Source organism: Brassica oleracea, chromosome C3 (assembly GCF_000695525.1).
Source record: "Brassica oleracea var. oleracea cultivar TO1000 chromosome C3, BOL, whole genome shotgun sequence".
In the NCBI taxonomy this organism is placed as follows: Eukaryota; Viridiplantae; Streptophyta; class Magnoliopsida; order Brassicales; family Brassicaceae; genus Brassica; species Brassica oleracea.
The window spans coordinates 21,896,454-21,909,801 of NC_027750.1; the positions used below are offsets into that span (position 1 = coordinate 21,896,454).

At 35.6% G+C, this 13,348-nt stretch overlaps 2 protein-coding genes across 3 annotated transcripts; one reads left to right on the forward strand and one right to left on the reverse strand.

Annotated features, from left to right (window-relative positions):
* Positions 1 to 8,042: 8,042 nt before the first annotated feature.
* LOC106329187 (LRR receptor-like serine/threonine-protein kinase RPK2) lies at positions 8,043 to 9,949 on the forward strand. Its single transcript, XM_013767800.1, has 2 exons — positions 8,043 to 8,212; positions 8,655 to 9,949. The coding sequence occupies exon 2, from the start codon at positions 8,669 to 8,671 to the stop codon at positions 9,809 to 9,811; it is 1,143 nt and encodes a 380-aa protein (XP_013623254.1). The 5' UTR covers positions 8,043 to 8,212; positions 8,655 to 8,668; the 3' UTR covers positions 9,812 to 9,949.
* Positions 9,950 to 10,376: 427 nt separating this feature from the next.
* LOC106331863 (ninja-family protein AFP4-like) lies at positions 10,377 to 11,613 on the reverse strand. 2 transcript variants are annotated; one of them, XM_013770293.1, is made up of 2 exons: positions 11,536 to 11,613; positions 10,377 to 11,339 (listed from the first exon to the last, which is right to left on the reverse strand). In XM_013770293.1, the coding sequence occupies exon 2, from the start codon at positions 11,301 to 11,303 to the stop codon at positions 10,443 to 10,445; it is 861 nt and encodes a 286-aa protein (XP_013625747.1). In that variant the 5' UTR covers positions 11,304 to 11,339; positions 11,536 to 11,613; the 3' UTR covers positions 10,377 to 10,442. The 2 variants fall into 2 exon arrangements, with proteins under 2 accessions (XP_013625747.1, XP_013625746.1); XM_013770292.1 differs by lacking the exon at positions 11,536 to 11,613 and adding an exon at positions 11,412 to 11,509.
* Between the last annotated feature and the right edge of the window lie 1,735 nt (positions 11,614 to 13,348).

Sequence of the window (13,348 nt, forward strand, 5' to 3'; positions counted from 1 at the left end):
TCATCTGTAGTGCTTGGCTTTGAAAATCCAAAGCTTGATAATTAGCTGGTGCCTCTATACATTTTTTTTTTTAAATAAGATCACAATTAAACCAACAATATTAACAGAGTTAAGAGCAGCAAATGCAACCTCACACGAGGTGGATAGAGCTGTAAACTGGGTTAGCCCACGTCCATTAGCTCATATCCATTTATCCATTTATTGTTTGTGAACAAAGAATGGCCATGTTCATTAGAAACCATGTCCATTAAGGACCAGACCCACTTAACACCCATGTTTACATGAGCTGCCATGGAATCCATAATGGACCATATAAGAAAAATTTATATTTTTAATCTATAAGCCTACAAATTTTACAGTTTTGACAGAAAACTCGATTTTGCGGTTTTGACGAACAAACTCGATTTTCCAATCTTGCAAGGAAAACTCGATTTTCCGGTTTTGGCAGGAAAACTTGATTTTACGGTTTTGATGGGAAAACTCGATTTTACGGTTTTGACGGGAAAACTCGATTTTTCGGGTTTGGCAAGAAAACTCGATTTTTCGGTTTTGGTAGAACACGATTTTCCTGTTTTGGCGGGAAAACTCGATTTTCCGATTTTGGCGGAAAAACTCGATTTTGCAGTTTTGGCGGGAAACTTGATTTTCCGGTTTTGGTGGGAAAACTTGATTTTGCGGTTTTGGCGGGAAAACTCAATTTTGTTGTTTTTGCGGGAAAACTTGAGTTTCCGGTTTTGGTGGAAAAACTTCATTTTGCGGTTTTGGCGGGAAAACTCAATTCTCCGATGGAACTCAGTTTTAATCACCAAAATCGCCAAAGGAGTCGCATAAACTCTCTTTCACGATGAAATGAAATTTTCCAATTTTCCTCCAAATTTTGGAAACCCTAGAATTTTTTTTAATTGGGCCACCCATGTCCGTATTAACCAAATCCACAAACATCCATAGATTAATTGGTTTCCCAATTTTGACCATTTAAAGCTCATATGGAAATATGGGTATAACTAATGGAATCCCAAATATATTTGGACATGGACACCCATTGGACAGCCAACCCATTTTACAGCTCTAGAGGTGGATGATTGAAGTCCATGGAATCGGGAATAAATCTTAAGTCGAGCTTGATAGAGGATCTTACTAACTCAATTCCGTCACATGAACTGTACAAGTAATCAGCAGTAGCACTAGAATCACATTCGGCAACAGCAAAGTAGTACCTGAAACAAAGCAATCAGTAACTGTGAGTCTGTGAGTTTTAGTAATATATTAGTCCCCCTTGGACATATAGGCCGACTAACAACTTACTTTAATGTACTTTTTAAGTAAGCACATAATCTCTCATTTTTGACGTCCTCATCTTCTTTTTCCTCGTCACCATTATCTTCCTTCTTTTCGTCTACAACATCAGTAGCAGGACCATGCATTTCCTCATGTTTCATTCGCTCAAGTCCAAACTCTGTTGGATAGACCGCAACAGATAAGACCTACCCATCTCTCGAGAGGAAAGAATCGAGAACAACGTACAAGTCTGTGGCCTAAGTAAAAACAAAATTGCAGCCAGAAGAACAAACGCTGCTAAATTCATACAACACCCTAACTCTTTTAGACTATGCAAAGAAACCAGCAAGCTAGCTCAGGCTATAGAGCAAAAAGCTAAAATCTTCCTAATCAGATTAGTTCAATAAATAGATAATTGATTGAGAAGAACTTACAGAAACATATCTCCAGTCACAATAGCCAGTCTCTGAGTTTCTTTCTCGATACTTTGGATTCACGCATCGGGACCCTACGGAATCTGGGGTCCCCACGAAAACCTCGGATCAACTGTAAAGAGAACTGTAGGGTTTTATTAATTGCCATATATACAAACTAATACGTTCATTGTTCATTTATTTATTTTAGTCTACATCAATTTTGTATACATGCACATCAATTGCTTTTAAAATTGGAGGAGGTCTCGATCAGATTTAATTCGAAAATTCTCTTCGTTGCTCGATCCACATGTGGATCAATGAACTGGTTCTGATCAACTCCTGGCGGATCCAATCCATTTCTAGTTCGATTGAATTTTCATTTTTGGTGGTGAGAGGAGACATCAGCGTTAAGTAAAGTTAAATACAGTAAAAACGAGAAATCAACTATTAAAAAGGAGATGCTTTATTTCTTATTCATAATATTTTTTGAGTCTATTGACCTACGCTTTCAAGTTTCAACATAATTAATCAGTTTATGGCATTAATCATTGTCTCCACTTTGATCTTCATATCACTGACGGCTTCGAGATAGTCTAGCAGAGACAACTTCATGCGCTTGATGACATGCTCCTGTGCACTGATTTTCCTCATTAGCTCCGTGAGCTCTCCATGTCTAGACTCCAAATACTTCAACTGCTCCGCGAAATCATGACCTCTGATCAAATCCCTTTGAGTTTCACCCATAATGACCATCTCCACTTCATTCGTCTTCTTGGAACCCATGATACTTTCCCTCTCTTTTCTTTCTTGGTAAATGATTTTGTTTGTGCTTCTGAGTGTTCTACCAGATTGTCGTATTTATAGTTTAGAAAGAATGTCACACATACGCATCTATCATTCGAAAAGATGACGAATGATCGTGACTTGTGAATTACTATTATAACTGAAAAACTACAGTCAACATTACATACAGCCAGTATGAAATAAGCAAAGTGGGGCATTACTCTGTTCAGACACGAAATTGATTCATTAATCTTTCTTTAACTAAAAAGAGAGAAGAAAAGACGCGTGTGACAGTGTTGAATTTCCATTTCTGTCATCTTTTCTTTTAAATTCATCTCACTAAAATAGTAAGCCCATGAAATTATCTATCAATTAATATATTACTTTATTAAAAATATAAAAACTATGAAAATAGTTTAACTAATTTTATATTGTATCATTGGTTTTTAACTTTTTATATACAAAAGATTTAGTTAAGTCATGTACCTGATCTTATTCTACATCATATTAACCAATACTAACCTACACATTGTAAATCGGTTTATCACTCAAATAATATAATTCATCTATAATTTTGTATTTTACAAACTACTATACAACCAATGGTTTAGATGATTAAGAAAAGTAAAACAATTTATATACAAGGAAAAAACACACTCTTTGCATGCATGACATAAAACAATCTTTATGTATTGATTATAGTTAAGCATAATTTTCATCATACATTGCTATGCATAATTATCAAGCCATTTGATATGTATTTTATTTGAAGATGAAAACAACTATCAGTAAAATATCATATATATTAGATTTTAAATAAAATACACAATTAATATTATGAGTGAAATCTAATAGAATCATAACATAATAGTCTAGTTGTTTGGTTAAACGGATCTTAAAACTATAAATAAATGCAAAACTGTCATGTACATATATATATTATTATAACAGAAGTATTTTTAAATTAGATTTTAATAATATTCTTCCAATAACTTTGTATTTAAAATGTAATTATATATTTTTTAATATTTTTTAAATATTAAAAAACGTAATTAATATTAAGTATTATTATGAACGAATATTAATTCATTTTGATTTATAGAATAAGATATAACATTCTGGTAATATTTATGTATACATAATTCATATTCATAATTAAATTACTACACCAACTAATGAATATAAAATAACTTAATCCATTTCTTAACTATTTTATAGATTAAAAAAATTACAATATTCCAAATAACATATATTCATGAATTTACAACATACTTTAACTTATTAAAACAAAATAAAGTAAGATATTTAAAATGATATAATTTTATATATTTAACATATATGCTACTAAAGACGGATCATTTAAAAAATCAACTATAAAAAAGTTGCTGGACCTCTTCTTTATAAATTTAACTAATTAAACGAAATATATTCTTTTCCTAACAAAAACAATATAAACAAAACAATAACATTTTAAATAAAAGCAATATATATCTAAATAATTAAAACTACATTATCAATGTATTCAAATATATTTGATATCTCTTAAAAAACATGGAACTCATTATATACAACATATAATTATGACTAAGTTTAAAATAATAAAAAACTAGACATGGGCTTTCAGATCCTCGGATTGGGTCCATGCCGGTTATCAGATCTGCTCTTTGAGATCTTAAACATTTGGACAAATTAGATACTTTAATATTTTTGGTCCACACTTAAGTAAGTTGGTTTCTGTCGGGTCCGGTAAAAGTAATGTCTATAATTAAGATGCATGTAAATACCTATAATTTTTGATACATTTTCAATTTTGAATATTTAGGATTCGAAAAAGACCCAAAATACATAAACTGGAACTCGAAAATACTTGAAATATTCAAATACCAAAATTTTATTCAAAATTTGATCTGAGGACTCGAAAATATCTAAACATTTATCTGAATACCCGAATTATATTTCTGAAAATGTGACATTTTCCTAGACGTGAAACTATAACCACAAAATCTGACCCGAAACATAAAAAAAAAAGATATTTGTAACACCAAAAATATACCAAAATACTCAAATGTAACTAATGTATACAAAATCTTTCAGGTATTTCAAATATCCAACCGAGTCTCGGGTAGGACATAGACCCGAAAGGAAACCCGCATGTCAATTTTTTTTATCTAATAGGTATTTTAGCGTAGACTTGGGCCCGAACAGAACTTGTATTTTTAGGTCAGTTTTGGTTCGTGTTTTCGGATCATAGTAAAATACTCAAGCCTATGAAAAACTAACATGTATTTATATCTTTTTAATTAGATTTTAAAGAATAAATCCGTGCTTTCGAACATGTCTCAAAATTTAGTTAATATTAAAAATAAACCTAAAAACTTGATTAAGAGTTTTCCTATAATTTTGAAGCACACGCATCCTAAAATATATTCAAAATATGGATGTGCCACTAGTTTTCTAAAATTTCTTTTGTTTTTTTTTTTTTTTTTTTCGTCAACTATTACAGACTCATACGGACTCTGTAAGCCAAACCGGGTGATCTGCATCCATGTGAACGACAAAAGACGGTTGCTTCCTAGCACTGTGTGCTAGTCTATCCGCCATTGTATTTTGCGTCCTTGGTACATAGATGATCTTTGATCTGGTAAATGGAAAAAATAGAAGAAAAAAATATTTTTACTCCAAAATGGGAATGGTCCAAGTGGATAAATATCAAAAAAAAATTGTATATAAATAGAATATGCATACCATACATTTTATCACAAAAATCTCCAACTTTCTCTTTTTGAAATTTATAGTAAGCGTTTTTCTTCAACTTTTCTTTTCACCATTTATTAAAGGAACATATTTCATGCATATGTTTCTAATGAAATAGTTTGATATAATTACATATATTTAGTTAGTTGATATTTTATAGTTTTCGTATTTAGGTTAAACTAATTTTAGTAACATGATATTGTTTTTAAATGTACCTAATAGAATATAAACAATAGCTAAAAAAACTTTTTCGAAGTAAAAAATACGAAAATGGTTTGTCGCCAATAGGAAATAAGCAAAGTGGACACTACTCTTTTGTTCAGACAAAATTTTGATTCAATATTTTTTTTATCACGAGATTCATTAATTTTTGGAAATTAAAAAGAGAGAAGAAAAGATGCGTGTGACAGTGTTGAATTTTCATCAGTCTCCTCTTTTCTTATAAACTTCTATTACAATTATAGGTTCAAAAAATTAGTATTAGTTTGCGGAAACGACTTTGTATTTCGAGTTATGTGCACGTCCATATACATATACTGTATATCTGTAATAAATATTAGCTTCTAACTTCCCCTGAACATTAGTTAATGAGAGATTGATTCGTCCTGGAGCACACTAGTAGAGTTGAAATATCGTTACATTTTATTATGACTTAACATGTTCTACGTGATTGATTCAAATAAACAATATAAATGCTCTCTCAAATTTCGTGATAAGATTTAGCCTTCAAAAAAAAATTTAGTGATAAGATAATCTCGTATCAACCTACTATAATTTTAATCAACCACTAGCCTTTGACCCGTGCACCCGCACGGGTTTATTCATGTTTTTAACTTTTAACAATGTCATAAACAATTATTTTTATTTTCGTGTTATAAATTCATAAGTTTTGTCAATGATGTGTTCTGTTCAATGTGTTTTGCATCTATTTATGAACTATGAGATTATGTCGATTTTAGTAAAATAAAAATTAATTTGTAAGATATTAACGTTTTTTATAGTTTTACGAAATTATACTATTAATATTGGGATTTATAGTTAAATATAAGTTCAAATTTTATATTGATTTTTTAAAACAAATAAATTATTTAGACAGAAACATAAAAAATAATGAAAGCAAGTAACTGAAAAAAACAATTGTACCACAATTTTTGAGAAAAAAACTTCAGTATAATTTTGTAAAGAACAAAAACACAGTGGATATTTGGAAAAGAATGACTCAGAGTCCATCATGTGTTTTTTTTAACTTGTACCACAGTCCACAAGCAATACAATTACCGTCTGCTCTAGAACTTTGAAGATCACATACGGCTACTTGAGCCAGGCTTAGAGCTTGGTCAAGATCATATAAAGGAGCAAGCTTTAGAACAAACCCGTCAAAGTTACTTGTTTTCTCCAAGATTGAATGTTTTAGAATTTCCTCACATTTACAAAAATATATATGTGGTTCATATATATTAGGAAGGTATACCCATGGGTCAAAGTCTATGCTTAGCCGGCATAGTTACTTGTTTTCTCCAATAAGTCCGTGATATAATATTCCCTCTGGTGGAAGCTGGATACTCTCTGCTGGTTATAGTTGTTTGGAACATGCTAAAAGAAGGAGAGCAAAGGGAGCACAAAAAGGTCTTTCTCATCCTCTAAAACGAAGTTGTCCAGATTCTTTCCTACCACCAAGTCCATCTCCTTTTCCAGAGAAGAATAACAAAGATTAATCTAAGGGATGATGAAGACCTAACTCTTAGGGGATAGTAAGAGAATGGCACTCACCTGATCATCCATCAAGGCATCAATTGTTGCCTCTTATAATCAACAATAATCTCTCGACCATCAATAAATGAATGATGAGCATCCTACAAGAACCCACAGTACCTCGTAAGCACGACACAACTCCTTCTCAGGCTCATACTCCACAAAAGCATATCCTCGTGAAGCACCCTCACTAAACAAAATGTAACAACATAATGTATAATCAACACAGTTATGCTAAGACAATATGTGTACAAACCAACAGAAGTAAGATCATACAGCAGAGCAATTGCAAAGCCTTTACCAATGTGTTTAACCAGCCGAAAGCTCTTAACTTTACCGTATTTATGCATAGCCTGTAAAGAAGAACCTTTATCCTCACTCCTACAACAAAAGTGTAATTCCACGTATAAAACACATACTCTTACCTCACGAAGAGTCTCCTCGGACGTAAGATGAGAGGAGATTCGACCCACGAAGAAAGTACAGTAAGGATCTCCAGGGATCATCTTCAAAACCCCAAATCACATATCAAATAAATCAACTTTGCGACTTCAGAGATAAAAACAGAGAAAGAGAAAGAGAGAGAGAGAGAGAGAGAGAGAGAGATTACATAAGCTGGTGTTATAGCTGAGGAGAGCTCGACGAAAGTCGCCGTTATTATGTGGGACAATGTCGTAGGTTTAATCACGTTTAGTTAGGAGATAAAACTACCGTGTTTTAATTCCAGTGGCATTAGAATGTAATTTTTGTGCAATTTTAAGGAGTAAGTATTATTTGTACTTCTGTCTTAATAGTTTAGATGTACCTATTGCGATTTGATGCGGTGATACTATAATGTTTAACAGAAATGTGAACTTTACAACATGATTTATTGTGTTTATTATAGAACTATTAATGAATAGAAAATGCTTCTTCGAAGTTAAAATTACGAAAATAGTTTTTCAGCCAATAGGAAATAAGCAAAGTGGACCCTACTCTTTTGTTCGGACAAGATGATTTTGATACATTAAATTTTTAAAAATTAAAAAGAGAGAGAAGAAAAAGACTCGTGTGGGAGTGTTGAATTTTCATTTCTCTCATCTTTTCTTTTAAACTTCATCTCTCTGCTTCATCTGTTTCTCTCACTAAAAAGCTTTCTATTCTCATCATGTCGCTAAATTAGGGTTACAGGCTCGGACCTGAGATTGTTTCGAACGGTATTTTTGCTCGAAATAGCAGACCTTTGAGAGGTGGGTTTAGGATTTTGTGTAGGGGATAAGTCGCGAAGATGACATCTTTGCTTGATTTTATTTTATTTTCTGGCTTGTGGGCTTCTTCATACTCGAACGTAATTGGTGGGGTTTTTGTGTGTTCTACCTAAGAACTTGATTATTCAGATTTTGGAAGATTAAAGTTAGTTTATTTACAGTGAACTTGATCTCTGCCTTTATAGGAACCTCTGTTTAATGTTTGGTTTTGCAAAAGGTTGTCTTTTCTATTTTAATTCAATTATGAAAATTTCTGATTGCTTTCTTGATTTTGTTTAACTAGCAAGGGCTTTTGCTTATTCCAATACATTCCAAGCTGTTGTTTTACTTTGCTTGTCTGGACTGTTTAATTGAATTGAGATTTTGCTGATGTTTCAATCATTCATCTTATTCTTACTGATTGCCACGTGTTTTCTCTCTACAGATTCTCAAGGCCCCATGGGAGATTCCATCACGCAAGATTATGCATCTTCCCCACTCGACAACGATGCTTCATCAGGGAAAGGCAGCGGATACAACTCGCTAGAGATTGCTTCCATCGCTTCAGCTTCAGCCATCGTCTCGGTTCTCATTGCTCTCGTGCTTCTCTTCCTCTACACTCGGAAGTTGCATCCGAGATCAAAGATCATGTCCACCACTACCAAACGAGAAGTCACTATGTTCATCGACATAGGAGTTTCAATAACCTTCGACAACGTTGTTACCGCTACAAGAAACTTCAACGCCAGTAATCTCATCGGTAACGGTGGATTTGGAGCAACTTACAAAGCGGTAATAATCTCTCAAGACCAAGATGTAGTCGTCGCTATCAAACGCCTCTCCATCGGACGGTTCCAAGGCGTCCAACAGTTCCACGCGGAGATCAAAACACTCGGTAGGCTTAAGCACCAGAACCTCGTGACTCTTATCGGTTACCACGCGAGCGAGACCGAGATGTTCTTGGTTTACAACTATCTCCCCGGAGGCAACCTCGAGAGATTCATCCAAGAACGTTCCACGAGAGCTGTGGATTGGAGAGTCCTTCACAAGATCGCGCTCGACGTAGCTCGAGCTCTCGCCTACCTCCACGACCAATGCGTCCCGCGGGTTCTTCACCGTGATGTTAAACCGAGCAACATCCTCTTGGACGATGATCACAACGCTTATTTATCGGATTTCGGGTTAGCGAGGCTGCTCGGGGCTTCGGAAACGCACGCAACGACGGGCGTGGCGGGTACGTTTGGTTACGTGGCGCCCGAGTACGCGATGACTTGCCGGGTTTCGGATAAAGCGGATGTTTACAGCTACGGGGTGGTGCTTCTGGAGCTGCTCTCGGACAAGAAAGTGCTTGATCCGTCTTTTGTTAGGTACGGTAACGGTTTCAACATTGTGCAGTGGGGTGACATGTTGTTGAGACAGGGACGTGCCAAGGAGTTTTTCACGGCCGGTTTATGGGACGTTGGTCCGCATGGTGATCTCGTTGAGGTTCTGCACTTAGCGGTTATCTGTACGTTGGATTCTCTATCGACTAGACCGACTATGAAGCAAGTTGTACAGCGGTTGAAGCAGCTCCAACCTCAGCTCCGGACTCATGTTGTGTAGTAGTTAAGAAATGTAGCTAATATGGTTACCACTTGGAAATTGTTTTTTTAATATAGTTTTGCGTTATTTTCTTTGTAATGTTTTAGTAAAATACCCTAAAATTGTTTTTTAAAAGTTTTGAAAATAATACAATTAACCTTATACAAACAGAATGAATCCAGATCATTTAAGAAATGTAGCTAATATGTTGACCCACTTGTAGATTGTTTTATTTTATAGTTTTTGAGTTATTTTCCTTGTAATCCTTTTGAAAAATAGCCTAAAATTGTTTTAAAAGGTTTGAAAATATTGCAATTAACCTTATAGAAAACTCAATGTGGTTTGCAAACAGAATGAATCCGGATTAAACAAAATACGTTTTTTTGTCAACACTTCCCATATAGTTTTGTATCTTTTGTTTAATTATTAACAAAGTGGTTGACAAAAAAATATTAACAAAAGATGTGCTATTAGTGTGGGTTAATATTGTTTTGAGTTATTTTCTTTGTAATAATTTTGAAAATAGCCTAAAATTGTTATAAAAGTTTGAAAATAATACAATTAACCTTATAGAAACTCAATGTGATATGCAAACGGAATGAATTAGCATATGGTTTAACAACAATTGGGTTCCTAATAAGAGTATTATGAACTACAAAGAAGAAGAAGGAAGCTTAACAACAATATCTCTAAGAGGGTTACTCGTAACATCACCACCACCACCGTCGGAAACGGTGCCTCCGCCGTGCCTAACGAACTCCGCCGGAGAAAGAAAACTGCCGTGGCAAACACACACGATCTTCACCTCCTCCTTGCTCCCTCCGTACCAATAAAGAAACCCTTCCACGCGTTTCCCGTCAGCTCCGACATCCCTCGTCGACACACAAGGCATGTCTTCCAAAATGTTCCTAGCCTTCTCCATCCCCGAAACTTCTTGGTTCTTTTTCTTCGCCGTGTTTCCATTTTCGCCCCTCCCGCTGACCGGAGCGGAGACAAGAAAACCATCTTTCTCTCCCTTCTCCTTTGTCGGAAGAGGAGGAACGTTAAATGACAGAAACGGCTTCTCCTCGGCTTGGACCTTTGTCTTCTCCGGTCGCTTCCTCTTCGCCTCCGTCTCCGTTTCGGCAGGCAGAGAACGAGTCCGATCAAGCTGGAACATGTCCGAGACTCCACGCTCCACCGTCTGCCGCATATCTCCGCCGGATCTTTGTCCGTCGAAGACGAAACCTTCCGGTATGGAAGAAGATCGAGCCAGTTCAAAGTTCTTCCGTTTCCTCGATCTCGGATCCGTACCAAACTGACCATTCAGAGAAAGACCTAACGTTAGCTCAATATCTTTACCTTCTTCTTCTTCTTCTTCTTCTTCATCCTTCTTCTTTGCCTCTTCCCGTCTCTCACCATGCTCAGAGTCTCTGTGACAAAAATGGTTGCTCGTGACGAAAAACTTCCCCAAAAGATTAGGGACTTGAACGACGCCGTTTGTGCTGCTTCCCCTTGCTCTTAACATCTCCATGATATTCAAAAGAAACAGCAAATGCTGATCAAATATCTGAAAAAAAACTGAGGTCAGAGAATCCGAGCTCGAATATGTTTAGTTTTACAATATCGAGAGAGACGAAACCATTTGTCTTTAAAATAACCACCAAGTGTTACTATTATAAACCTATAGTACTACAATTTGCAGTATTTTTATATTTGTCAGGAAAATCATGTTTCTGAATTATTTTACAAGCATAGTTGACGACCTTGTACGGATTTATTTCCCTTTAGTATATTTCACACAAGTTGGGCTTACAAAAATACGAAATATACCATGAATTATGCCATCAAACTTTATTACCATGAGCAAAAGTGTTATAAAATTTCATTATTATAAAATTGAGTAGTATAATTTTGAATAATATTTCTTTTTGGTGGAAACAGGAAAAGATAGACGACCACCCACCACGCCACGTGGAAAAGGGCATCAAGTGGGGGAGAGAGCTTAGCGTAGACGTAGGCTACTTGTTGATGTACAACTTGACACGTGTCTAATTATCAACGTGCTCAACTACGACAATCACTTTATTGCCACGTGTATCCAGCCTGACTGGGCCCCCGACAAGCCAATCAAAAATTAAATATGAAAACTTTTTTTTTTAGCTTTTATCGATATAATAAGAATGTGAGCTACTTCAAGCTCATCTTAAAACATTTATGTCAATATTTATTATTAAAACAAAATTGTGAAATAGTTTATATGTGTAATTGTAAGTTAGAGACAACACAAAACTGCACTGAAATGATCTGATCTTATTCATACCCTTCCAATACGTTTTATAGAGAATACAAAGCTGAAACAAATAACTGACCCAAACGACAACTAAGGACACGACCCCAACTAGCTCAACCACTAAGCTAAGAAACCGTAAACAAACTTTGACTCGATCTAGATAGAGAACAAGTCTCTTTTATTCCTAAACATAAGGAAAGACAAACGACACTAACAACTTCTCAACAATCCCTCCCTTGAACTGAACCTTCTCAAAGAGTCAGTTCAGAGTGCCCATACCAAAGGCTTCTCGAATCTTCTGAAATGTCACCATCTTCAAAGGCTTGGTCATGATATCAGCCAGCTGCTCTTCCGTGCTGCAGTAGACAAGCTTGACAACTCCCTCTTTACTTAACTCCCTGAGAAAATGATAACGAACTCTGATGTGTTTGGATCTTCCGTGCATCACAGCATTCTTGGACAACTTGATAGTGGATGTGTTGTCGCAGAATAACGTCATCTCTCCTTCTTGTTCATAACCGATCTCCTGTAGAACTCTTCCCATCCATGTAGCTTGACAGGCACATGTAGCAGCCGCCACATATTCAGCCTCCGTAGTAGACAAAGTTACAATGGGTTGCTTGCGTGAAGACCAAGCAACTGCTCCTCCGCTCATCATGAAAACATACCCTGAAGTGCTCTTGCTATCATCCAAGTCTCCTGCGTAGTCACTATCAGTGTAGCCAACAAGCTCTGCCCTTTCCTCTTTCTTGTACCAGATACCATACTCCATTGTTCCCTTAAGATACCTCATGATTCTCTTTACAGCCGCAAAGTGTAACTGTGTTGGATTCGACATGAAACGACTGATGAGACTTACCACAAACATCAAGTCAGGACGTGTTGCAGTCAAATACATCAAGCTTCCCACCATTTGTTTATATATAGTCGGATCAACCTTCACCCCTGCTTCATCTCGACCAATCTTCTGTCCTGGAACCATCGGATTGCTGACATGATTGAAGTTCTGCATTCCAAACCTCTTGATTACTTCATCTGCGTACTTCCTCTGACAGATGAAGATCCCATAGTCTCTTTGAACCACCTCAATGCCAAGAAAATATCTCATCCTACCCAGATCAGTCATGTCAAACTCTTTCTTCATGGACTGTTTGAACCCCTCTAGTAGCTCATCATCGTTGCCAGTGAACAATAAATCATCAACATAAATGCTAACGATTAAGATTTTACCTCCTTCTCGCTTGATGAACAAGGTTTGTTCACTGTTGCTACTCTCAAACCCTTCT

Bases quoted from the DNA above. Each gene is read 5' to 3' on its own strand.
- LOC106329187 (XM_013767800.1), top strand. From the start codon at position 8,669: ATGGGAGATTCCATCACGCAAGATTATGCATCTTCCCCACTCGACAAC.